Source organism: Caloenas nicobarica, chromosome 25, assembly GCF_036013445.1.
Source record: "Caloenas nicobarica isolate bCalNic1 chromosome 25, bCalNic1.hap1, whole genome shotgun sequence".
Classification (NCBI taxonomy): domain Eukaryota; kingdom Metazoa; phylum Chordata; class Aves; order Columbiformes; family Columbidae; genus Caloenas; species Caloenas nicobarica.
The window spans coordinates 4221911-4249771 of NC_088269.1; the positions used below are offsets into that span (position 1 = coordinate 4221911).

General features: G+C 41.5%; 1 protein-coding gene across 1 annotated transcript in view; it reads right to left on the reverse strand.

Annotated features, from left to right (window-relative positions):
- Positions 1-27861, reverse strand: part of DOCK5 (dedicator of cytokinesis 5) — a 68206-nt gene that overhangs the window by 25836 nt on the left and 14509 nt on the right. The window contains exons 2-28 of the mRNA XM_065651815.1: positions 26951-27034; positions 21677-21717; positions 20776-20831; positions 19854-19950; positions 17691-17839; positions 16712-16847; positions 16412-16569; positions 16056-16137; positions 15201-15330; positions 14448-14520; positions 12986-13128; positions 12232-12357; positions 11617-11741; positions 11364-11462; positions 11142-11214; positions 10545-10648; positions 9982-10174; positions 8835-8932; positions 7993-8082; positions 6821-6921; positions 5431-5565; positions 4610-4721; positions 3795-3865; positions 2722-2828; positions 2321-2457; positions 1575-1670; positions 830-928 (exon numbers count right to left, since the gene is read on the reverse strand). Coding sequence (XP_065507887.1) covers positions 830-928; positions 1575-1670; positions 2321-2457; positions 2722-2828; positions 3795-3865; positions 4610-4721; positions 5431-5565; positions 6821-6921; positions 7993-8082; positions 8835-8932; positions 9982-10174; positions 10545-10648; positions 11142-11214; positions 11364-11462; positions 11617-11741; positions 12232-12357; positions 12986-13128; positions 14448-14520; positions 15201-15330; positions 16056-16137; positions 16412-16569; positions 16712-16847; positions 17691-17839; positions 19854-19950; positions 20776-20831; positions 21677-21717; positions 26951-27034 — 2915 coding nt within the window. The remainder of the gene's footprint in view (positions 1-829; positions 929-1574; positions 1671-2320; positions 2458-2721; positions 2829-3794; positions 3866-4609; positions 4722-5430; positions 5566-6820; positions 6922-7992; positions 8083-8834; positions 8933-9981; positions 10175-10544; positions 10649-11141; positions 11215-11363; positions 11463-11616; positions 11742-12231; positions 12358-12985; positions 13129-14447; positions 14521-15200; positions 15331-16055; positions 16138-16411; positions 16570-16711; positions 16848-17690; positions 17840-19853; positions 19951-20775; positions 20832-21676; positions 21718-26950; positions 27035-27861) is intronic.

Here is a 27861-nt window from a genome sequence, read left to right on the forward strand (position 1 = left end):
AATTCCAGCCACACAGGGAACGAGAGATCACCTTGTCATCCCAAACTGACGACAAACATCTTCTTGTGGGTTTTGATCTGGCTTTTACAGGAAGAACAGAACTCCAGGCTCTTCCCCAGACAGTATTTCAATAAACAAGCGTTTCTAAGTTGCAAAACAAGGCGTACGGGGACAAAAAAAGACAGAAGAGGTGCTGTGTCGTGCTTCAGAGACGTGCATAAATTCTGGTTTTGGTTCTGACTTGTTCCGGGCAGTCTGGGAAAAATCTGGGCAGAGCTGTTAATTCTGAGGGCCTCAAAAAAGTCAAACCAACACCTAATGTATCACTTGGTTTCATACTGAAAGCCTTTGGGGACACGAACTGTACGCAGTTTTAACACGGAGGGAACTATTTGCATTGCTGCCCACTAAAGCAAGACTAAAGCTTTTAATTAAACTCCAGAGGAGAGGAAAGAAGTAGGAAGAAGTAGATAAAGAGAAAAGAATCACAAAGAGATACAGTGAGATCAAGAGAGGGGAAAATGTTTTCCGTTTTCATCTTCATTCACTCTTCTGGTTCCTGACTTTTTAATTGCACAGACTTAAATCGTCATTAAACATGTTTTTACTCAATGACACAAATGCTTTTCTCAAGCTTTACTGAGTCAGCAACGTCCACTGCGTATTCCCAGCAGGGGTGATGTGAATATATCCCCAGTGGCTGTGGCATTAGGTGCCCGTAAGTCATTGCTGATGAACGCGAACTGAACGCAGTAACTTGAAATGACCTTTCAGAAGCAGAGTGGGATGTTTTATGGACCGAGCCAACCCCCCAGTCAGGCTGACTTACAATAATGTCCTGCCTGGTTTTGAAAGTATTGATGTAACAGTTGTAATGGAGATCATCCATCTGCCTCAGGATGGCTGTCATGCAGGCCACAAAAATACCCTAGAAGAGGAAAAACAAAACGTTTGATTTTTTTTCCTGTATTGAGCACCGTAAATGTGAAGTGTGGGATATGCTGTCACAGTTCTGCCTAATCAAATATCCCTGATCACGATCCTGATCATTATGTCCTGACATCAGTCTGACTGTTTAGTCCTCCGCTCCAAACGTCCAGCTCTTGATTTTTCCATCTTTCTGTACATGAAGTACAGTGCAAATTAACACATACCAACTTGGTAACACCATCTAAGATGCCACACAGGAGTCAGAAATTCCCCTCGGAAATGCCTCGTCCTTCAGGATTTAATCCTATTCAGCCAATGTGACAAAAGAGTATTTTTTTCAGGAAACACTCCTTGTGTATTAGAAACTGCACTGAAACCAAATTCTTTATACACAAGGGCCCAAAAGAACTTGAAATCACAGCCAACTGTGACTCGGTTCAAACTGCCGCTGGAATAGGACAACTTGTATCCTAATACCTGGTCTCAGAAAACCACCAAAAGCCACGTTTGAGTGGCACAGAAGCCCTGCAGGAAACGGAAAGATGATTTCATAAACCACTCTAACACACTGAAATCTCCCAGGAGAATAAATTCCACTATAACAAATGGTAAAGTAATAACTGAAGCAAGTAAAAGGCTCTCACGATGTGTGGAGACTGTCTGCTCATTCCAATCACCGTGCGGTTTATTCTCCTCAGCAGGCGTTCCATGATCTGCTGGATGTGGGCAGCAGTGGGACCCTGGGGACAGCCCGTAAGGAAAATTTGAGACAATTCTTAATGTACACTGTTCTATAGAGTGCTCCCTGTATGGGAGGACTGCCCTGACAGTGGTTAATTGTCATTAGAGGATGCAAAAAAGGAGATCTAAAACACATGAACAATCGATTCAAATACTGCAGGTATACACTTGGTGAAAAGCTAGCAGAATTGATATATACCAGCTTCGTTAGTTCATCCTGGCATAGCTAAACCAAAGCTGGTGTTTTGATTTGGCTTTGTTTTCCCTAAATAGCTCTTCGGTTCAAACTGTTCTTTTCATAGCAACTTAGAATTAATTTCCATGACTAATGTGGAGACTAACTATTCTCCTGACCATTATCCCTATTTCGCAGCAGAGAAAATGAGAAACCAAACACTTTTATGACTTGCTCCAAATAATTCAACAAGCCACATTTTGGTCCCTAGAAAGCAAAGTAATTGCTTTTTGTACGGTAGTGATGACCACTAACTCAACCTTTTACGGTTGCTTTTTAAACGTAGCTACTTGACGTGCAAAGAGATTATAAGAACTACTCAGCAATGCAACACAATTGCTGTAGACATCATTCTTTAAGGCATAAGTTGAGAAGAATTAACCTTAATTTCCACGCTCGACAGTTGATGCTCACCACATCTTTCCGATCCAGGACTTCAAGAACGCTGCTAAGTAGCTGTGAGCAGGCCTCGTGGTCAGGCTTGTTTGAATTGTCATCCAACTGGCCACTCAGCTGATCTATGAGCAGCGGCAGAAGAGCATCTCTGCATTCTAGAGAACAGAACAGAGCACCACATCTTGTTGGTCTCAGCAAGTTCTTCAGCATTCGGTATACGCAGGTACCACACAGTAGCTTTCAGCTTGTAACTTTATCCTGGACACCAAAACATGCTTAAATCCACTTGAGAGACCTAACAGACTAGAGAAAGTCATAAATGACCTGTATTTATATGTATGGCATCAAATAGTACCCTGTCGGCTTCTGCCTCTTTCTAAATCAACGCACTGGATGAGGATCCTACATTTGCTACTTACCAGACTGTTTAAACAGGTCACTCTCGACTATCTTGGTCATGCAGTTGAGCTTCTGTCGAACCAACTGGTTGTCGGGAATACTTTGGATAAACTTGCTGAAGAGGACACTGGGGTGCAAAGCACAAAGGAAGCAGACGGTCAGCATTTTCACCCAGAATTATTCCATCCCACTGCACCCAAGCAAGTCAAGCGGTTTTGTCACTGTGTGGACACGTTACCTACAAGTGGTCTCCAGGCAAATTATTATGGAACCCTAACTTATTTTCAAGAAACTCAGCACAGGGCTTTTAGTAAAACTGAACAATATTCAAAACTGCAGGCTTAAACATCTTAAAATAAAGCTTGCATCCCAAGACACACTAGATGTTTCACAAAAGCTTATAAATAGGCAACGCTATCTGCCCTCCAGTGCCAGTGTACGATAATCCTACTTACTTTTCACATGAAATGAAAGCAGAATCTTGCAAAGCTTCAGCAGACCACTGCTGAAACTTGAAACACTGCTATGTACACAAAAGTGTATCCTTCCAGATGCCCCTTTCATCAAGAGTGATGACTCATTTCAATCTGAGATTCCATTAAATTAAATTCCATGTACATTTGCTGTCTGTCTACTGTTTACGAGCAAATTACTTGTGTCAGAACAAGGAGGTATGGTTGGGAGGTTCTGGGCAAAGCTATGAACGCCAAAGAACAGAAACCAGTGTTGTGAATTTCCTGAATAAATACAAGTTTTGATTTCCTGATCATGCCTTTGTCACACATTTTGGTTTACCTCAGAAGCAATATTAAGAATTGGTGGAAACTTGCACAACATTTCAATATTGCTCCCCAGTCCTCCAATTTTGGTTTGCAGTAAAATCTCAGTGTTCCTAAGAAAGAGCAGTTGAGATGTATAGATTCCTTCAAACTAAACTGGCTTCCTTTAAAGCCCTGCAAGTGCTTCCTCATATTCATGCATAGTACATGCATCATCACGTCATGATCAGAGTGGCTGTTTTTTAGGAAAGTTTCCAAAATTCTCCCCACCAGATGAGCTGGATTTGGAGGACAAACAAACTTAATATGGTTACCTGAGCTCAACAGGGTCAAATACAAGTTTGACATCATTTATGATGCTTGGCAAATACTTTAAAGCTGCACCCTGCAAGGAAAAAAACAACAAATAAGGACACGAAACACACGTGGAAAGTGAGTTAGACTACCTAGTTCCTTCTAAAAGGGTGTAAAGTCCCTCTGTGATGTTCTCTGGCTGCTGCCAGCAGGTACTCTGACTGCATGAGAATCAAAGCTGGGCTTTAAATCACCCGAGTGCTAATTAAAAGTTTAGAATCAGTCTTTCCTTCAAACAGATAAAAGCACATTGGCTAGAAGAACTGAAATACAGCAATCTGAAGGCCTCACTGCCTTCAGCAATTCAGCAGCCTCATTGCAGGGCTGCCCTGCTCCTCCTCAGAGCATCAACAGAAGGTTCATAATCCAGTTGACATGAGAAAAAACACAGAAGTATAAAATCTAAGGCACATTTAAGACCCATTTGTTTTTGCATTCTTTTCATTCCCAGCATTACGTTGATTTTTGCAGCGGTTTAACATTTCTATCTCCATCACCCTCAAGCTTGGTGTTCCTGGTTGAAGTGTCTCCCACACCGCGGCAGATCACATCTTCAGCCAAAGCTCTCACCTTTATTTGATAAACTTTGGGGCTTAAATATTCCTTTCCTGTCACACACAGTTCATTAAAACAGACATTCAGAGGTGCTGTGATTCATCTGAACGGGTTTTATGTGCCCCAAAGCTTGTGCCTTTTTCTGCCTTCCCCTTCCTCCCCAAACTGTCTCAGTTGATCTAATAAAAAAATATTAGCTCTCTCTGCAAATTCTGCATACCTTAATCTTGACGGCCTCCTCTAAAGGCCGGTCCATGAGGACATTGAAGGAGAGGAAAAGCTTGCGTATTGCATCATTAAATTCATCCCCATCTTCACTTTTCCCATAAAACCTACAAAGAACAGAAAGAGCTAGTTATACACGTAAATCTAGGCTAACAGTGTCACAGCAGCTGAAAAATTATTTTATCCTGTGGAACGATATCTTAAAGCAATCTCCTCCTGCAAAGACACGAGTGTAAAAATGGTTTTGGGGATTCCGCAGTAATTTCCTGCTGAAATCTGTTACAAGGGAAAAGCTGCACTTTTTAAGCTGCCATTACATGAAAATCTGCTTGGGTTCCAAGAATCAAGCAGCTCGTTCTGTATTAAACAAAAAAGCCAGAAATGAACATGAGAAAAGGACCCCAAACATTCACGGTTAATCTCTGAAAACATGTTTTCAGGCTACGCTAAAAACGCTGTCATTGATCGTATCCTAACAGGACGTGTCACCCTCACCTAGCAAGTAACCGTGTGGGCATTCGTTTCTTAAAATGAGGTAGTAATTCCATGTTTTAATTTTTTTAATAAATAACAGGTTGCTTTTCGGGACTACCATATGCTACAGGTTACTAAAAGGATTCTCCTCTTCAAATGAGGTATTTCAATTTGTACTAAACTTATTTTCTCCAGCTATAAACAAAGGGCAGAAAAATACTCTTCTTAATAATTCAAGGATAGAGGATATCCTGAAGAATATCCCCTCCAGTGGTGCTGACTGGAAGTAACTCCGCAGACTTCCAAAAGGAGACACGGGGACGGTAATGACCTTGTTCTCACCTCAGGTACAATATTCGCGACTGAACAATGAATCGGAAGAGGTACTTCAAGGCTTTCAGGGCAGCAAAGAGCAATTCTGTCTTGCTGGAGTCATCAGCATTTCCCACGTAACAGTTCAGGACTTTGGTGAGTTTCCTTTGGAAACAGAACAAAAAAGGAGAATAAAGATAGACCCGGTTGAGTTTCTGTGTAAGTCCAGCTTCCTTATTCCAGAGAGGAACTGCAGTCTAATAAATAGATAATGGACAGGGGTTCCTCTTCACAGCCTATTTCCTTCTGAAATCTTTGGCTTCATGGGATGCCAGATTTTCATAACCAGTTCACAAATTCTCAGAAGCCTACAGACTTGTCTACAAATTCCAGCTCCTTGATCTGCTTTTCTTTTTCCCCAAAATGAAGTGTTCAGGAAGCTGGAAAACCCATTTCTACTGAAAGCGGCCTGACACCTTCTCCACGTGTTGGCGTTCCCATGTGTGGAGCACAAAGCTCCTCACTGAGCGCTCTGAGAACCGGGGACAGAAGTTGCATAAACACATTATGAGTATTTGCTGTCTAGTCTCCGCCAAATCAGAGGATTGGCATCTTCTGTGAGTGCTTAGGCAGCTGATATTCAGGCAAAATCCTTTTCTCTTCATTATACAACTCAAGAGCACCCAAAGCGGTGGGTGAGTGACGGCCAAGTACCCAATAGCTCTTACATTTGCATCCTCTACAGGTTGACCAAAAGGAACAAATTTTCACACGTATCTAAATAAACTCTGCACATCAGCTTCTTCCTTCCCCGATAAAATAGGACTAAGGATTGTGAGCTGATTTTTTTAAACTGCTTTGAGTTCCACAGATCAAAACACCACAGGGCAACAGAATTACTCCCACTGTCCATACCCACACATTCAAACGTGAAGAACTGCAAATTTCTTCTAAAGAAATGACGGTCTACGTGAAAGATTTTCAATGCCCTAGTGTAATCTCATGTAATCTGCATGTTTAAACCCTACCGTGACATTTTGCCCTTTTCTGAAGCCTGGGGCCTCAACGTGCCTGGCTGTAGGCAGCCGCTGGAGGTGAACTCCGCTCTTATCTCTGCTACCATCAACCACAATGTTGCTCGTGCTGTTTCAGCCACGTCTGCTTCTGCTTCTGCTCCCCATGACCCCATTCAAACATACCCCTAAAACTGCAGCCCAGAGTGTACAGACTATTCAAACTTCCTTCTGCTCAAAGTATTTTGGGGCAGATTGAAAAGGCTGAGGCAGCCACTGGCAAGACAAAGCATTTCCACGAGCAGCAATACCCATCAGACCACACTTCTTATAAATTTGTGTGCCTTTATCAATTTCCCCCGACACTGTGAGTGACAGCCTGGGGGTTCGCGGTTTCCAATACTTACACATACGCCAGGGTTGCACTGAAGTGCTTGTAAATATAAGTTTCAAGTACAGGGTTGAAATGCTGGAACTTGATGTCTCCGATCAAAGAAATAATAAATACCTGCCAAAAGTTCAAAAGGAAACAGATGTACAGAGCCACACAACCTCTAACTCCAGCATTAACTCAGTCTCTAATTGTAAGTCATTTATTCTGCTGGGTCATAGTTTTTGTTTTCCTAACAGCATTAATGATACAGATAGTGTTACTCATATTCTAATAGTGACTAAATACTGTGGTGTGTGCGACTACCTCAGTGCTCAGAGAGAAGGCAGCTCACAGCAGCATTTGGATAGGAAATCTCAGAGATAAAGGGAGCTACTTCTTAGAGCAACAACAGTGACACAGGGAGCAGCACTACTCAGTCTTTATGCACAGGTTAAACGGGCACAGAGCTGCTGAAGAGCATTTTTCAAAGCTAAGAAATGACACTTTTCAAGCTAGAACTTGAGATTCTGACCATTTATACTCAGGGCAAACGCTCAGTCCTGTTCCTACAATGACACGTATTAGAGCCAGGACATTCTGTCCCCCTGTATTGACTCCCCCCACCAACATCAGCTGGATTCATCTGACTTCACATTTCCTCCTGAACTGCCAAGTACATATTTGTCCACCAGGATGAAGCACACAAAGCCAGTGCCTTTCACACACGTGCTAAGGAGCCTGTCCAAAGAGGCAGAAAACTCCTTGTTAAGTCTTTTATTCGGTCGTTCCAATCCTTCTATAAAGGTTCGGAGGAGCGGCCATCCCCCTAAGGACCAGGCTAGGGTTTAGGGTGCACAGCTCCTGTTCCCACCACAGCCACAAATACCCCCACGACCCTAAACAAATCAATTCCCTTTGTGCTTCAGATAGACAACAAGTCTTTTCTCTTGCGTAAATTGTCTTAATGCAAGAAGTTATCTGAAGAAATTACTGTAAATTATGTAAATGTTTACTACTGTTCTCACTGTGGTCACTAAAAAGCTCAATGCGTATCTCAGTCCTAGCTCCTGAAAATGCCTTAAGAACTGTTTAAATATAATTTATTTCTCAGAGCAAAATACCAATCGCTCACCTAAAGGAAGCAACAGGAAGAGATGGAAAATGTGGCTGAAAAATAAAGACTCTACATCCAAAAAAAAGACTCACCAGTGCATCAAACACAAGGAAGTCATAGGTTTCATTCTCTGACATCTCCATCATTATGTTGAAAAGTGCATCAAGGGTGTCTTGCAAAAACTAGAGGGGGAAAAAAACAGTAGAAGAGTGAGAAAAGACTAATGCTTCTGGAATCCTGCACAAGACCTGCTCTTTTGGACCATTTTTCCCTTTCCATCCTAGCCCAGTTGAACTGGAAGAGCTGTACATGAAAGAACATTTTAAAAGGGATCTTAGTCCTGTATTTATCCACATGCTTGTCATGATTATCACGCTATTCTCCCTCACTATAGCAAGGAGGATCTTTTCTTATCAGCTCTGAATGGCCCCATTTTTTTTTATGTTCTGTTGTCTTTTTATCTTGCAAGAGACGTGCTAAATGCACTGAATTCTGTCCGTATAGTTTAAGCTTGCACTGTGCCAAATCAACCACGTACACTGCACTAAGGCATGACATTTTACACAAAGACGGGTCTGCACTGACACAGCATTTACTGTAGTTGTTCAGCAGTTCAGTAAAACCGTGACCTTGCATAATCCAAAAAGATCCACACGTGTATCTTCTATTTTGTAAGGATCCAGGGAAAAAGAAAGTCACTTCTACCTCCCCAACCCTGTAACATTTGACTTCTGTAATTCTGGTGAATTCCACTAATGAGAGCTCTTGGGGCAAAGTATTATTTTTGTTCTGTTGCTCAGCAGCTACAACATCTCTCCTAGCCTTGTAGAGAGAGCTTTTGGGTAGAACACAATTAATTAGGAACCTTCAAGGTCAACACTGAGCACATAGATAAGTGTTTGCATAATGAGAAGGCTCAAATCTCTGTGCATACCTTTACGATTTCTCCTCCTTCCACCTCCATGAGCTTCCTCAGGTTGTGAGCGATGTTCTGAGAGTTCGAACGCCAGTTCAGCAAACCCAGCAGGTCAACTAGCAAGGACAGAACATCAGCAATTAGAAACAGATTACAACACCACAGCCAACTTCATGCCTGCGGAACGATAAAGAACAAGTACTAGAGGTTATTTTTGGGATCAGCTTACATGGAAGAGTCACACTGACGTATACAATATTACCCTGAGATGGTACTTTTGTCTTGGCAAGAAATTAAATTTCGTTATAAATGGAAACTTTGGTGTAATTTGATAATGCAAGGCATTTGGTAGACAATTTTGCACGCTCCTCACTCACTCAGGAGGAGATATCTCAAGCTGGGAATTTTATTAGAGTGCATGACTTTTCTTACTTATGCTTGTGTTTACTTTAGAGCAGCCTCTTGGTGATGGTTCTTGAAGTGAAAACTGAAACTTCTTGTACAGATTACATTGAGCTGCAGAGTTCTGGGACGTCCCAGATGGGCACGAGCTGGGAGCAGCTACACAGGTACAACGTGAGAGAGCCACACCTGGTGTTATTTTCACACATTTCTTTCCCAAAGTCTGAGTATGTTACATCAAGAGCCTGCCACAACTACTGGAAATCTCAAATCACTTCCCAGCACATACTGTATTCATTCACATATATATATATCATCCTTATTTTGAGCACTTTGGCAGCATGGAAAGCAGAGTTAATGCACAACAGCATCCTGGAGAGTTCAGTTCTAATTGCTACATTTTTAACAGGCAGAAGAAAGAAAATCATTAACATCAAAGGATTCTGAAAACCCATATACACTGTCACTGAGGAGTGCTGTTTCTATACATGCTGACAAACCTGTTAGATTTAACACGGGCAGTTTGGGTAAAATATTCATGTGACATGGTCTCTAATGGCTTCATAAACATTTTTTGTAGCTTGTACTGGCAACGTGATGCCAACAATGCTGGGATCAGGCTGCCATTGACACATGAAACAAGATTAAAGCTAAAATACTATGCCCACACATGCTGCAATGCCAAAAGATTTGCATAACGAAAGCGTGCTCCTTACTTCAAATATACAGCACGATACTGTTAGGCTACAAATGCAAGACCTACCGTTCTGGGTGAGTTTGGTGGAGCAGATCAAAGTGGCAATCTGGAAACTGTCTTTTGTACTATCTTTAGTGGGTGTGAAGTTGGCTAAATGATGCAGATTTTTCCCCGAGGGGGCCTCCTTCTCCTCCATCTCCGTTTTGGTACAAGGAAGAGTTAAATAGCACTTAGCGTCTTCCATTTTCTTGTTATCACCCTGTGGGTTGAACACAGCAAAGACAGGGTTATCCCATGCTGAGAACACCTCATCTGACCTCTCGCAGTTCTCATCTGCAGAGCCACTTCAACACAGCCAGCCAGAGAGGCCTTTAAACGCTTTTCACAGCTATAGTTCTTTACTCATGTTATCTATCTACATCTCTAATTTTAGTGAACAGAAGTCGCCCCTGCTGCCAATGAACTAAGCTCTTTTCAGAGCGATATCAAGCCACAGAGTTTAGGAGGTTTGTTTTTCCACCCCTCACTTTGTAGCTTTATACTACAACATGCTTTTCCTATTACTGTGATTAAAGCCAAGGGAGTTGTTTCGATTAAACAAAAGTGAAGACTGCAAGTGCCCAACCTACCTTATAAACAATCAAATTGTGTTTGCCATCTTGCAGTGTTGTTCCATCTGCATTCATCAGCTTCACAAAGCCCATGCCAAAAGCTCTCTCAGACTTATCCCTAGCTGCAAACAGAAAGAAAAATCTGTATTAGGAATTGTCTTGTTTATGCCCGTACAACCCATAATGCAGCTCTCTATGTGCATCTCCTTTATTTAACAGCATCACACGATTATGCGACGGCAGGAGCAAACTTTGTGATCCTCAGCAGAAAGAACTCTTCTTTCCCTCTCGTCTCAAGGCACTTAGTAGGTATTTGCAACTACACAGAAAAACATCCTCTCAGAAGAATCTCTTGCCACACAACTTTAGTGGTTAGTTGTGCTGCTAGACGGACATATATAATTCTATAGATACATTGGCTGGGATTATGCAAATCTGCTTGTGAGGTCTGGATGTGGAAGTATCTCACTGCATCTCCGAGCTACCTTAAGAGAATTTTTTGAGAGCCTTTCAAGGTCTTAGTCTCACGTTATTGATCTTATTTTGGGGCTCTGAAGGTGTTTGATGAAACCTCTGGCTACAGCACTCCTGCCGATCTTCCTTTCCGATACTTACACTCCTGTGATGACCGATGACGGAAGGTGAATCTTAAATGGCAACGACTGACTTCTTCTATGGCAATGGACACCTGCACATGACAATACAGTGAAAAATGCAGCACCAGCAGCCTCTATCTCCAGTCAATTTACAGGATGTTCTGTTACTGATGCAGGTACAGATTTTAAATTAGTTCTGTTTTCTACACAAAGGAAGCAAGACTGTAAATTACACTCTTACCTTTACAGTTTCATACCAGCAAGGTTGCTTGACTTGATAATAAACAACAGACTTATATTCGGAGACACCTTCATAACCAGCACCAGGATGGATAGCTTTCTTTGGACAAAAAGACAGGGGGAGGAGGGAAAAGGGAAAGGTAAGGTCTAGAATGAAAGCAAAAAGTATCTTAAATCAGAAATTTTCAAAGCATATAACTGTCAGAGTTACTCCAACACAGCAGCCTGGTGACCTCCTGCAAGAGCCATCGTACCTCTTGGAGATTTCCATCTTCATCATGTACAGACATGGTGACTTCTACATTCTTGGGGGTCTTCTTCTTCCCTTTGTCAAACTCCCCTTGCACCAGCGTGACATAAATATCATTTCGAACATCACCTAAAATTCACAGCGCTTCATGAGGCATTTTTCTCATACAGACACTGGTACAGGTTAAAATTAACATCCTCAGGTACCACATTATCCTTATCTTCCTCTTAGCCTTTATTGATACCAGCTAATTAACGACATTAACATCACACCATTTCATCTTCCTCTCAAACTACACAAATTCTTTTAAAATGTAGCATTATCCTTTTTATAAAACTCTGTCTTTTCATAACTTTTTTTTAATATATAGAGCTCTAGAGGGCTAAGTCCATTTTGAACGGATTAAATAGAGCAGGGTCAAACCTATACGTAACAAATATATCTGACTAAACAGATACTCTTCTTCCAAAAAGTACACACTACTACTTTTCAATACAAGAAAGGAAGCTTATTTTCACTTCTTTGACAAAAAAAGAATAAAAGACTGGCTGGACATTTCAAGAACAATCAAAACAAATTTTCAGATGGCTTTAAAATAAGTCTGTTCATAGGGCCCTACCAGGAAGGATTATCTCAGGGAATCCCATTTTGCGAGCCACAGCAGTTGATCTGTCTATGAGGTGGGAAAAATCCTTCTGAACTTGTGCTAGATCACCAGGAAGCAGCTTCAGGGAGACCCAAAGACCTGAGAAAAGAAAGATAACACTTATTTACTGAAAAAAAAAAAAAAGCATGAGAACATGAAAGTTAAGCCTATGCTTAACAGAAAAGCATTTCTTCCTGTGATCTCCATGCAACAGCGCTTTAAATATCCCAAGCTGGTTCTCTGTTGGCTCAGTTCTGTCTCCCTGACATGGAATAATAAGACCTTACTGAGCAAGGAGATTCTATGAAGTGTACTAGAAACTTGCTGAGATTAATCCACTTGCGTATTTGAGTAAAAGCCAGACACACAAACAAGAACCCTGAGTAACACAGTTTAAATCCAAAGCCATTTAGCATACGCAGTCAGACGTGCTCACTTGAAAATACTTCATGTCCATACAAATAGGTTTATCTTCTAAAAATACGACTTTACTAGCAAAGAACATACGACTTTACTCATAAGAACAGCTCTCGGTTTTATCTTTTTTTGTAGCTCCCAAAGTGCCGGGATCACAACCATTACAAGACCGTACGTTTGGCTCAGGGAAGGTAGCAAACCCCAGCAAGCCTTGAGCTCTGGACTTTCACAAGCCATTAATTTTCCTTTGTAAGCAAGGGGAACCTTTGCTTCCAGGTTCTGACATCAGCCTCTCGCCCGGCTGCTGTACCTTGCCCTTTATGATTCACTTCCTTCGCAGCGATGACTTTGTTGAAGACAGAAGTGAGGGGCTCATTCTCTCCGATCACATGGGAAGTTATCAGCGGGGACATGATGAGCTGGCGCTGTCTGATGTACGTTTCCATGGCAATCCTGAGAAGAACAACAATAGAGACCGGGAAGCAGACAGACTAACATCGAACACGTGCTCTGCAAGAAGAAGGCTGGCCAATACCTGTTTTCCAAGTACATTTTTTTTAAAGGATTCCATAGGATTTTTTTTTTCTTTCTTCACCTGCACAAACCCCATGGAAATCCATCTCAACTTGTATTCCCATCAGATGAACCAAGCCCTGTCTTCAGGTGTGCCTCAGAGACTACACAGATTAACTAGTGATCAATTAACACAATTAGTGACTGCTGTAAGATGACACAAGTGATGAACCTACCCCTAGTCACAAACACAACTATTGAGCTTTGGATCTTGAACCTGACTTCACTCCTGTACCCTCACCATCAATAATGATCCAAAGCACAGACAAAACGACGTCTCCACAGACTCTGTCCTCGTAGAGGTGCCCTGATTTGGATCAAAACTCAGCCTCATTAAAGGAAAAATGGAAAAGAATAACAACAACAAAACAGTAGCAGACTAACATCCTTCTGCAAAGGAACAGACACCCTTCCTTCCAGTTATTCGGGCCCTGAAAGGGTAGGGGAAAAAACAAAACCTAAACCTAAACCCCATAAAATCTCCCCTGAAAATAACTTGTAATAACATATGGCTACACCAAATGGATTTCTATATTTGCACTAAATGGACTTCTATATTTGGGACTGCAACAACGTGGCTGAGTTTACCCAAACAAGCCCCATTTTACTTACTGTAACGTGCCAAAAAAGTGAGCGATCAGAAAGCAGGCAGAACACACGAGTCTAACTAGCAATACAGAAGTGCAAAACACATTGGAGCTTGAATTTTTTTCCCAGAAAGAGGGAGAAATCCCTTTTTTATTGTCCTCTGACTCACCCTTACAATATACCCTGGAAAGTTCAGACAACACACAGGGTACCGCACTCCAGCACAAGGAAGAGCTGCGCTCTCTGTGCTCAGGTGTTCCTGAAAATTTTGCCTCTCAATCCCCTAATAATTCTGAAGGTCCCATCCCCCAGATCCCACAACATTATTTTGCACGGTGCTCCTCTCTCCTTCCTCAGAGGGCGCCCAGCAATTTCAGCTGCATTGCCAAAACTCCCTGAGCAATTCAGCCTGTCATGTAAACCAAGGGGAACAAAGGCTTCGGAGGACTGACAAAAATCTTCTCCTTCAAAGAGCTGACTCCTGCCATCAGCTAATCTATTTGTAGAGCCCTTGGTATGCTGCCAGGCTCCTTTACAAATTCGTCCTTCCCCAAAGGACAACTGCTTTAAATAAGCCAGATATGTGATGAACTCTGAAGTCCAGTACTTACTGCTGAAATGGAATAAAATGTTGCTTTTCCTCATCGTCCACCTTCCCATGGATGATATCTGTGATGTCCATCACTGCAACAACACAGGTTCATCACACAGTTTTGCCAAGTTGCTAAAGAATACAGAGAGAGCTTTCCCTGACCAGAATGGAAACAACAGTTGCTTATTTTGGGCCGATGCCACTCCTGACAGCAGCAGGGAACAGCACTCCCATGTTAACTTTCTAAAAAGCCCTTTTTTATTGACGCGCAGGTCAACCTGTGGTAGTGAATGTGAATATACTCTGATAAAAAACAGGTGGGGACCCAGGCATTGCAAGGCAAAGAAATTATACTTAGATTTCAAATGCTGATCATTTTGAAATTGTTTTCCACCACAGATTTCAAGCAAGTCTCTTCACAAGGAGTTGAACAAGAATTGGATGTCTCATTCTCCAAGGCACCTTTAAAAACTCGAGCTTTATCCCATTAGTCATGAGGAGCAAACCCCTTTTTGATAAAGATTTGAAAAGTCTGCTGCCCTGATGGTAGGGTATTATCTTTTTAGAGGGTGACAAAGCAAATAATGAGCAGTAATAGCATTTCACCTTCACTTACAACTTTCATTAACAGGTCTCAAAGGGGTATTATGTGCAGCTGAGGATCAGCATCTCCATTTTGAAGCCAGAGATGCTGACACAAGCACCTATTTCCCGATTCCCACCCCACTGTCCCAGCCCCTGGTGTTTTCTCCGCTGATGGGACCTGTCCTACCTGCCACACCAAAGGGCCGCCGGAGTCCACAGGTGTGTTTCTTCCCATCTTTCAGCTCCATGTGTCCCACCCTCACAATCTGACACACCAAGCTGATTTTCGGCCTGATCAAGTCAGAACTGCTTAAATCCTAGAAATTATTGAAAATAAAGTTATATCAATCTGCTTTATGAACAGAAGAAGACAGAGTAACAGCAGTTTTGTTAGATTGTACGCATCTATAAAAGGAAATTATTATTTCTTTTTAAAAAGTAAACCCAGTACCCTTTGAGCCTTAGGAAAAAAAACACACCAAAAAACCACTAGCAATTTCCACATAACAATTTCTAACCACCCATTACTCTTTGATAACACACCTCAGCAACTGGACTGAAAGGAGAGTAAGCGATATTAATTGCCAAAATACTAGATCCTGAGAACAAGGCAGTTAATTTGTGCCACCTTTACTACTTGTCATAAATTATTCCATCCATGTGCAATTCTTCCATTAACATCTTGATGCAAAGAAGAGGAGGAGGATCAACAAAGCAACGAACAACAAATAACTGATCTCAAGCCCAGATTTCTGGTACAGTTCGGCTACAACAGAGAAGCGCCCAACAGGATTTTCAGAAATACAAGGGTTGGCAACACCCACTGATGGTGGTATTGCAGAATAATACACCTTTACTACTGCTTTGGATTAACATATTAAAAAAACACTTTTCAGAAGCATTCCTCTAATCTTAAGTGTTCATGAAAAAAACCCAAAGTGCCACGTGAATCCTCTCTGCTGGGTGAGGGAGGGGGAAAGAACCCAAAACTGAGATGTTTGCAGTGTGAGGGAAGAATTTCTAGAATGCAAATACAACTTACGGTAAAGACTGCTTGAAGGTTATTTAGTTTCTCAATTTCTTTAGGCATCCCATTACTGCCCCAACGAACCAGGTAATTTTCACTGCGAATAAAGGAAGAAAAAAATATATTCAATAAAACAACACCTGACATTCCCATTACCTGGGTAAAAGCTCGAAAGTACTTTGATCTTCTAGGAATATTTGAAAAATCCTGTCAAATTCTGAAATTAAATAACCTTTCAAATCACCGCTGGGGCAGCAACCAACTGAACTGAAAAGCTTATCTGCTGGATCTTCCTTTCTAACCTCTACTGGCTTCTTTAGAATGACCATCGTGATGGCCAAATCACTTACGCACCTACAAAAAACCCCTACCTGATGAATTTGGAGAGATCAGGATCATAGAGGCTCATTAACAGCTCTGCATCTTCTCCAATATTGCACACAAAATTCTTGAAGTTTACATACAGGCTGTACGTGTGTGTTGTGTTGAATATTGGCTGCCCTCGGAGGTCCAAATTCTGTTGCAGGGACTGCAAAGGAGAGTACTTCCATTAAAAACAAACAGAATTTAATTCTGCTACCAAAGGACCTCAGCATCCTTCAGAGAAATGTACAAATACAGTGGGTCACCAGTTACTTGAAGAGGAAAAAAACCAGCGACGAGAGATATACCTTCTCTTCCTGGATTCTTTCCTCAATCCTTTTGGATGCAGTTTCATGGGATTTGAAGAGAGAGATTGTGCTGGTTTCATCTGGGTCCAAGATGTTCCCATTGTCATCTCGCACAACCAGGTCCAAACCCAGGATCCTGAGGACCGTGCAAGTCACGAGGATGAGAAGCAACATAATACTTAAGAAACAAAGGTGACTGAAAGAGCCCGAACCACAGACCAAACTGTGGCCTGCACTAGGCAGCCAACACACACCAACTCCATCCCTTGTAATAATCACATTGCTGGTTTTCCTGTTGCAACACACTTATCCCTCCTTTTCCCATTAAAGGGAAAAAAAAACATTAGCCAGGTAACTTAATTCTAAGATGACATCTTCTTTGTTCTCACTTAAAGGTGTTTTTTGTTTTTTTAAAAGAAAGGTATATGTGTGTGTGTATATATATATCTCCATCAGGCTTACGGATTATGGCTAATTATTATTCTTTCCCATAAGCGTTCTTCTTAATTGACTTATTTGGCCTAAATCAAGTCTGGTAGGCAGATAAATTGAGTTCTGGAGACAATCCCTGTTCTGTACAAACCAGTGAAAGGTGGAGTTTTGGTGGCCTATAGAATTCTATCACTCAGTTGCTAATAAAGCAGTTCAGTTCATAACCAGCATCCAAATCCTGGCTCCAGCTAGCAAGGCACAAATGTGCTCCATGGAAATCCAATTATGTGCCAGCATTTCTGCAGAATTCAGACAGGTACGGTTTGCTGCCAAGTCAGAGATTGCTGGCATATGAAGAACCAACTGCTACCTGCCCACCTGCAGCCTCGGCACATCCTGATGCGGACTGAAAGCCACAATTATCCCCTTTCAAGGAAAAATGTAAAGACTAATTCAGAGTTCTCCTTGTGTGGTCATTTACATCATCAAGAGCCCTTACCAGGATCTGGGATTCTCCCCAGCCTTCAAGATGTAGTTTGGAGTTTACCTGTTGCCGTAGTCAATCTTAGCGGTGACTTTCTTCTTGAGCTCCGCCAGCTCATCCTTGGGAAGGGTCCCGGACAGGATCTGCGACCGCCACTCGATCAGGCTGTAAGTCAGTTGCTGGACATGCCGAAACTGCGTTGTCTTGTTGTCCTGCAGACGAAAAAAGGGACAATTTTAAGCTAGTGATAGCCTGAAAACGATGAGCTCGGTAAGCTTTCTGAAATGTACACACTTTAATCTACCATACAAGTTGTATTTAACTAAAAATATCTGAGAAACCGACACCATATGACAGAACAAGATTAGACCCATGGAACACACTCTCCAGTACTTTGCACTGCCAAGGTTAAAGTGTCTGGTCTCTGCAAAGAACATAAATGATATAAAATACTCTTAATTTGCCCCTCAGAACACCAGTCTAAAGGGAGTTATAAATAGCCACCTTCCTTTGGATTTGGGCGAACGCAAAGGGGCTGATGGAGGCTGGATGAGCCTTTTAGTTCTTATGGGGAAGATATTAGAGATACACTTGGTAAACAAAGAAAAAAGTGTGATCTTAACTTGCATTAAAATAACTGCGAAGAGAAGGCAACTTGTGTTAGATTTCAGGGAAATACAGAGCAGATCTCAGTCTGCCAGTTAGCTAAAGCTGAGTTATCTCTACAACTGTTCACATTACTGAACTCCTATTAACTAAACGAAGTTCAAACTCTCACCCATTTTTGTATTTATTTTGCAGTGAAGCTATACTCACTGCATTAATGCTTGCTGAAAACCACAGAAATCAAAGTAGTAAAATGAAATGCTGCCAAAGAAAAAAAAAATACCCTGTATTTCCTTTTTCTCCTCAAGTACCTCCTTCCTCCTTTACTGTATTTTTTTTAATACATACTGCAAGGGGAAAATAAACTCAAATTCATTTCAAACCACAACATTTTCCAAGACTGTTTTAAGACTTACATTGGTTAAGCACAGGAACATGAAAGATTTCTGCTCTTAAGAAAAATAGATTCTGAGGCTAGGATCCTAAAGTTATTCAGAAAAAAAGGAGCCGGGAACAAAACTCTCTTTTCATACAATAACAACATCACATACAGCTTCTCATTAAATTAAGAGGGTGGAACAAATTCTCGTGGTTTCGTGGTGCACAAACAAAACGTACTTGTGGCCTGGTGAAATTTTCAATAGGAAAGCTTGCTCTGGGTAAACTGAATGGTTAAAGCTAATTTAAAACCATTCTCTCATCTTAATTAAAGTCTCAGAGCACATACTATGCAGGCTGAACTCACCACTAAAGGAAGGAAAATCAAGTTTGACTCTGTCGAATGTGCCTTAATAATCACCTTGAAAAGAAGGCAATTGATTGTGAACTGCAGTTGTGTTTCTTTGAGCAAGAATGCACCTACCTCAGCAGAACCACTAAACCCTGCGGTACTTTGGCTTCTGGCTTTTGCCAGGTGACTATCATATGGTCAGGCTACTAAACAGATTCAGTAGATGAGATGATGAGATGTCTCTCCCCCACCCTACTAATTAATACATTATTTGGCTTCTGACAAGTCAAACCTTCCACACATGGCCCTAATTTTCTTTCCACCCTTTGTCTATCTTTGAGCTGTAGGTACTTTGGGGAGAGCATCAACCATCCTATTAAGTACCTAAAATACTTCCAGAAAAACAGGGTTTACACTCGTTAAAGGTTCTATTAAAACAGAACTGGTGCTTTCACACAGAACTTTCTCATACAACTGAGATATCTTGCTCTCACTCAGGACAGGCACATGAGAGGCAAAGCCGGAGCCCTTGTTTTATTATTATTTTATAATAAGAGCGATGGTGACTCACACACAGCCCCGAGCAGCTGACCCGATGCCGAGTGTGACTCGTGCCAGTCAGCGCTTCATCGGTGCTGCCTCAGCACACAATTATCCAAGCACAGCGAACACCGTAGTGGGGACCAAACCCCAGTTCTGTCCGCGATCACACATCCCGCTCAGTGGAGAGCAGAACATTTTTAGCCTCTCGTAAGACCCATTTTACAATAATGACAGTTTTTCAGTTCTGCATAATGTTCTATTCAAAGCCTTAAAGTGCCCTGCAAAAAGCCCTGTCTCATCTCATCTGAGGTCACGTAATAAAATACCAATAACCAAAGAAAACTCACCACATATAACTTGTGCCAGATAACTGCCCATTCCCTCAGGGTAGAAGTGAGCTCTTGTCCGAGGGGCAATTCACTCGGAATCACTGTTTCATGTTGCCTAGCGAAAAAGGGAGACAATAGAAAAAAAGGCGTTACACTCAAGATTAAAACTTAGTAGCAAAACACCCTTTTTTGATAAATATGGAAATGGAAATTTCAGAGGGCTTGATATTCACACAATTCACTCGCACACAACGCCAGGATTCTTAAGTTATTCAATTGGTTTTCCAACACATACATGAACATTCCTTATTCATTTTTAATGCAAACATGTTTCCGGTTACTGTCAGTTTTGTTCTTCTCAACGGATCCATTCCAGGAACACAGAAATCAAGTTTGGAAGAATCACCACGTGCAATAGTAACTTGGCCGCACTTATTAAAGAAAAAAAAAAAAAGTATTTTCTAAAGTCTCTTCCTTTGCAACTGCAGTTTTCCTCACACTATAATGATCACAGAATCAGCTCTAAGAGTCAAATGAGGAGTCATTTCCGTCAATGTTTTCCAAGCCAGGAAGGAATCCACACTCCTGCTGGCCACTTGGCTGCGATCAGGAGTGTGTTATGACTCGCACGAGTCCCCAGAGGAGCTAAATGCAGCTTGATCGACCTGCCTCACTCCTAACTTGTCTAGCAGAGCTTTCTTGATTTTTACAAACAGTATTTTCCTGCACCTATGGGTATAATTGGTTTTGGTACATACAATGCTCTGAAAAAAAGCAGTTATGCAGCTCTAGAAGTCCAGCACAGGTGGGGTGTCCTGCTGCACACACAGACTAGTAGCATCCATTTCAACCACCAAAGCTGTTTTTTTCTTATTTTTAAATGAAACAGCATTCCATTGTTTTTGCTACCAAAAGTACATCTCAAGATGCGCCAACCTACCCCCGGTCCTTCACAATTGCCTCTTTTAAATGGATATACGTTTCAGGGAAAATGCCCTAAAAATAAACACAGAAATAAAATAAATAAATCACACCATAGGACACGACATGACAAAAATGCATTCGACAGAAAGCAAGAGAAAGAGATAAGAGCAGGACCAGCAGAACAGCAGCTGTGACTGATATTTACTGTTTGCCTAGAACTGAAATGTGTTAGGTCCACCAGTTTTGGTATCACAGGAAGACAGACCGTAAGGAGCACTGGGTTGCACATTTGAGCACTACACTTGATATTAGCACCTCAGAGAAGTCAGTTCCTTGTTTCACACTTGTAATGACACTCATCTTCCCGCTATGAAATCCTGTAAACTCCCTTCAAACTATCAGTCATACTTGTTTTCCTTTGCTACAAAATATTCTTGTTGTCATTTGACTGATTTGTCTGATTCCTACAGGAATCCAGATTTCCATGCGGTTTTCACATTGGTTTCACAAACCTCACCACGTTTGGCTGAGATCCACGCATGCATAATTTCTGTAGTATTTTCCAAGTCAAATCAAAACTCTAATCTTACCACTACATGTAACTCATGCTGGATGCGTCCAGGTCCATAAGCACAATAATAAAGCAATAAACTAGTGTATGCAGATATGCAACAGTCAATTTTGCTGGTTCAAATTTCATTACACATGCTTACAATAGAGGAGTACCCAGCTAATGGTTCTGAAACATTTAGCTCGAGGGCATTTATTTCTATCACTAAGGAAAAGGACGCAGCGATCAGGAGACCTGTACAACATGAAGACAAGAAATACAGCAGAAGCGCAGCAGCTTAGAGCACTGGATGGGGACGGGCCAGGTGTGAAATAAAAATTAGAGTTCCTGAGAAGTGAGGTCTTACCTTCTTAGATTTATTTCGGAGTGTGTATCCTCGGTACCAACCTGTCAAAGGGAAACAAAAATATATTTCTTTTTTTTTTCTACTCCACCCCTTTAAAATTTTCTTTTATAACAAGTGCATTTTCATCCAAATCATCTTATAGATGGTGCTCGAGTTCCACATTGTATAGGTTCTTTATTTTCTTCTGTGACAGAGTCTAAAGTCTTCCTTCAAAGGCAGGCTGAAAGAGAATGTTTTATTATATAAGGCAAAAAAAATCCCAAGCAAAATCCCAACCCTGGTACAGATATAGTTTCTTAATATTATCTTGACAAGACCGAGGAAAGTATAAGATACAAAGCAATAACTGCTATCCCCAAGACTCAGCAGCATCTCTCACTTTCAGATGTCCCTCTCCTCTCTCTTCAGCACCTGGGGTTTGACCAGTATTTTGATTTCAAGGTCACTGAAATACAAGTGTATGAAAAAACTGCTCTATTTTTTACGTCCTCGAGTGAGCCTCGCTTAACGAGCAGACAGGAGAGCAGCGGAGCTGCGGGCAAGTCGCTCCCACTCTTCTCCGCCACCTCCAAACGGTGTCAGACAAAGGGGTTTTTTTTTCCCCTCGCTGCCCTCACCTTCGTCATTTATCTCCTACAGCACCGGGTTTTGACTCTTCTCCTAAGGATCTGTTTGCATTGACACTGAAAACACTGCCCCTTAGCAAACACGAAGGGTATAGATTATGGTCTGTAACATGAGTGATGTCCAGAGCTATCAAGACAGACATCGCTGATCCAAGACGATTATGTTCAGCTGCCTGGCAGGGGGAGCAGCATCGGGAAGGCGAAGGGATTTAAGGGAATAATCCGGTAAAGAAGAGAGTAGTGGAGGCTGGTGGGGTTTTTTATTTTTGTTTTTCTTTTCCCCCACATATTTCCATATTTAGCAAAGGCAGCTCCATGAAGAACCATGGATCTGAGACCCCCTCAACCATAAATCAGAATTTAGGGTGGTTTTTGTTTCGTTATGTTGGTGATTGGTGTATGTGTTCGTGGTTTGCTTTTCCCCCTACCCTTAGCATAGTTTTGGCCCCTTTCTCTGACAATGAGAACATGAATCGGCTTGACCACATAATCCCCAATATTCCAGTAGTATGTTAGGAAGAAAGAAGAAATTCCATTCCTTCCACAGGATGATGATGAGATTATCCATCGATCACGGACCAATGGATAAGGTACTGGATTAGGGATGAGAAGATTTAGGTTCTATTTTTATGCAAGTTTGCAATTAATTGAATGTTCAAGTTATTTAGAGGGTGATAAAAAGCTCATGGAATTTAACGAGAATATTTTCCCAGTGATTTCAATTCCATTTGACACAGTCTCTCAGCCCTTCTATACCACAGCTTCCTCATATTTAAAATGGCCTCTTGGCATCAACCATACTCCTGTAAAATATTTTGCAATTACTGCATAAAAGCGTATTGTATATTATTATGCAAAACTATTTCAGCAAGCACCTCACACAATTTTTTTCCACAATTCTGCTCCACTTTCCAATAACCACATTCATCATTTTAAAATGAACAAAAGCTTTCAGCAGCAGTCAATTGATTACTTGATTTCTTCTTTAAAGGAAAAAAAAAAACCTGCCTAAACCTTCAGAGGAGTGATAGATAAATCTCTTGAGTATTTTCTCCAAGCAGAGGTGTGCTAAATGGAGAAAGGCTTTTCAGTTGAAGATGACATTACGAATTTCAGCTACTACACCATTCTTTAGACAACGAAAAGTTATAGAGAGATGCGATCCCAGGCCACGTGCCTAACCACAAGGTCTCTGTTCCTCTTCCACGGTCGAGTCCTGTCTCTCAGTACCAAACATACACGCTGCGCTGAAATAAAACAAGGGATTGCTTCATTTACCTACAGTGGCCAGAGGAGAGAGAAGAGACAAACCAGGAACAAATTCAATGCAAGTATCTTTTCATCAGGAGGAGAAACTGGTCATAATCCCAGGCTGTGGGCACAAATTCCTTCTGCCCGCAATTCAGCCAGTTCCCACAGCTCACATGCAATAATAACATATACTGCAGATTAGAAAATATTCCCCCAACCTGAAATGTATCCTCCCCAGCTCAGTACTCAAGGACAGACTCCCAGAGAGTCAGTAAATCCTGCACTGAAGCAGCTTTCGAACTACTGGACAGAGCAAGTTTCCTTCTTTTCTTGGATTTTGCAGCATATGCCCAGTCTTGACAATCTTTGGCAAACAACAGGATAAGCACTGCTTATCTTATTATCAAGTGGAAAAAGGGATTTTGTACAAAGACTTCACGCAACTAGACAGCTAGAGAAAGGAGGACAAACAATACCTTGCTTTGCTGTTCACAAGAGTGTATTATGACCAAAACACCTAAAGTAACAAGACCATGTTTTGCACAGGGTGTATGGCTATTCGTTTTAAAAGGAAGTCTAACAAAACCGCTATCCTGCAGGTCTTCATGTGTAATGAAAACACCATGCTGTTTCAAAGCCTGCTTGAAGCCCAACTAAGAGATATCAAAGGTTATTTAAAATCGGTCTCGCCCACAATCCAAGCCCAAGTGTGTAGTTGCAACCGGGACTTATAAAACATTAGGCAAAGCATCTGTTTAGAGCATGGGAATGGAAAGCTTTACCAACAAAAGCGCGATGCCGGAGCCTCAGCCCAAATCCAGCCAACTTGCCAAGGACTCCCAGCCTCTGCAACAGGCGCCTAACTCCTGATGGGATGCATCAACGTAAATGAGTGGGGATTTAGCAATTTAAAGGTGCTTTCTCTCATTGCGAAGGCAGTACAACAGCAGGACTGCAGGAACTGCACCTTAGGAATTTGCCGGATGCTACGATCTGCGCAAAACCACATAAAATTTGAAGTCTGCGTGGTACAGAGACACGCACTGCGAGCTGCATCCACACCTTCTGGCTTGCACTTTAATTCGCTTCATTGCTCTTTGCTTCTCGCACACCTCCCCAGTGTCTCAGCTGTATCAGTGTTATGCCTCCAAGCTATTCAGCCAGTTGAGGGTCAGATAACTTTTATTGTTAACGTCAAAACCCAGTGCAAGCTTCAGCCTTGCTGCCTCACTCGCGAGGAACAAACTGTGCGCTCCAGCTCTTGCAGACAGAGCGGAGCCAGCCAAAACCCAGATGCAGAATACAAAGAGCTTTCGAGTGTGTGATACAGAGAGCCCTTCATTGAATACGGCTGGGGAACCAGCACCTGCTGACCCCAACCAGGAGGAAAAGGAGGCACGTTCGAGGTGACTGACAGAGCAAACCGTGGTGCAACAGCCAAGAGAACCTTCTGGTAACTCACAGAAAATACTCCGGTGCATCCTTACAAGAGCAAGGAGCAAGATTTTCCAAACGGCTCTTAGCATTACGTGACAGCCCCTGGACCATCCCGAAAAACTCCCCCTTAATTCCCTAAAGATTGTTATGGATAGCCCGAGAAACGTCCTCAGCCAGGAGCTGCAGGGATAACTCAAACTGACACTTCACAAGGCACCTCTGCGCCTTTCTTCTTGCAAAGCAAACGCCCTGGTTAAACGGAACCTTTTTCCAAATTGAGACTTGCGTATCCAGATAAGAACAGCGATTAGTGGAACAAAACCCCCACTTTTATCAGACCGGAGTTGTACTTGGAAGTATACAGCATTAGCATGAGACAAAACAGAAAAAGCTTTTTGTGAGAACACTAGTTCTCCAAAACACAACCCACGGGGTGTCTGGAAACAAAGCTGAAAACTGACGTCCCAAAAGAAAGAAAAATAGATACAATAAGACACATGAATTTCCTCCCAAGCAGACAGAATATCAGAATTTGGTTTTTAAGATTAATTTATGGGAAATAAAAACAGACCCACAGCAGAGTTGCCATCTCAGAGAAAACCTGCAGCTTTTCCTTTAGATTCACAAATGCCTGGCCTAAATTTTTGGCTGGTCTTTCCAGGAAAAGTATTTACATGTACTGCAATAATGATGCTGCTTTAAAAAAAAAAAAGAAATAAATACCTCAACATTTTTGGGAAGTGCAAGATGCATCCTCTTCGTCTGGGCAATTTTCATCCCTGACGCTCCCTCTCCATTGTGTCTTTTTGCAAAACCAGTTCATAAATTCGTACTACTACACAAGGTTTTTTTTCCCATTTCTTCCTCTCTCTCTTCCCCCGCCAAACGTACTCACCACTATCACAAATATCAGTGTAAAAACACACAGCAACCTAATCTGCTTTGACATGTAGATGTCAAGGTCAAAATGAAGTGGAAAGAGAACAATTGGCTGAGAACTAATTGCCAGACAAGCAGCTTGGGGTTCCCAGCAGAGATACTAAAGAGCATTTGTACACCAAGTCCTTTTCAAGCTGGTGCTGCTGGTAAAAATGATTGAATTTCTATTTCGGAAAGACTATTTAGATTTTGGAGAGCCTTCCAAATGAAGTGGTGACTTGTACATTCTTTAAAATAATTAAATGGCTGTGTTCCACTCCTAATATTGAAATCTTCATTGAACAGTCTAGTTTAACAATCAGATATGAAACGCACAAGTGTAATTTTCATCTTTTTTCAAACAGGAATTTTGTTTTCCTTTCTGTAACACGTTTTATATTAAGGTACATGTTATGAAAAACTTCCCAATAAAGTACTGGGAGAAACAACCTAAAAAGGGCACGGAAGCTCCGTAACTGGAGGCTTTTTAAAACACATCACGCCAGTTCGTGATATTACAGCTTAAACCAACATTACTTTTGAAACAATTAGACCTGCCCTCTCCTTTTCTTTCATCTGCTGCCTCTGCTGTCTCGGATCAAAGAACTAATTCAGGTTAAAAGCTACTTTTTTTTTTTCCAAATGATGCTCATTTTCCAGCTGGATCGGTTCATCACATGACTGTACCTGTGCTTGGCCTGGCACAGGAGGAGCCAAAGTAAACAGGTGTGGTGTGAATACAGGAATGAACAGCCAGGAGCGTTTCTTTCTCCTGCAGCGTTAGTGAAATCTTACCTTGGCAAACCCCTGCCAGGAACAGCGTGGATACAATCGCCGCTTCTGTATTTGTCGTACCTTTTTAAAAGTCAAGTGCACCGAGCAAACACTACACAGTAAGCTTCGCACTTTTGTGCATATCAGAAGTTGAAAATCTGGATCTGAAATTTGTGTTATTTAAATAAAAAAAAAACCCTCTTGATTTGTTACTGTTTGTTACTTTCAAAAATGACCGCGAAGTACTTGGAAGGGATTTGCAACCTACCTTCATACATCTCCAAAATGTGAACAGTGTCGCCAACTTGCAAGGAGAGCTCCACATCTCGGGCAGCATCGTAATTGTAGATTGCTGAAAGAGAGAGAAAAGAGAGGTGAAAAACACAATCATGAAGGCTGGAAGATAATCAGATTTTGAAATCTGGTATCCCGGCACCTGTCAAAGGTAGAATATGATTTTGAAAAAACACTATGAAGTTACAAAGCTATCCTGTGTATATAATACATTGGAAAAGTATGTAGCATATGTATTTCCAGATTCTATCATCAGTTCCTGAAAGGAAAACACATCATGCTTAACAGAGTTTGTCATTTACATCTAAGAACGTGGATTTGTGACACTATATTAAGAATCTGCATCTTCCCGCTTTACTGACAACCTGCCCAGGCAGAGGTTATGGACCAATTAGGGAATTGTCATTTTTTATTAGTGTTTCAGAGGACTGACTGCAATGCAGCACTCACAAGCACCATCAAAACATAAATTGGATGTCGTAAGAAAAAAATGCCACTATTCTGTATTAAACGACTCAGACTATTTGCCACTAAAAGCTCTTTCCAGACAAGCAGCAATATTAGCACGAAAACTTGAGATTCTCTGCAAATTTAACCCCCACCAAAGACAAAGCTAATCTGAATGCTGATCGGATTTCCAGTGGGAATAGGATTAAGTCCAGAAGCCCATGCTTCTCAACTGCCTCGAGAAAGTTTAATTTGAATTTGCTTTCAAACAAACACAAGTAAAAAAAAAAAAACCATAAAGCAATCAGGAAAATGCTTCGCTGTGGTGCAACGAATTGATCAGCCAAATCAGAACAGACCACTCCCTCTAGCAAAATGACATGACCTTATTTATTTGAAACACTGGTTTAAGTACAAATCTCATCTTAAATGCAGCAA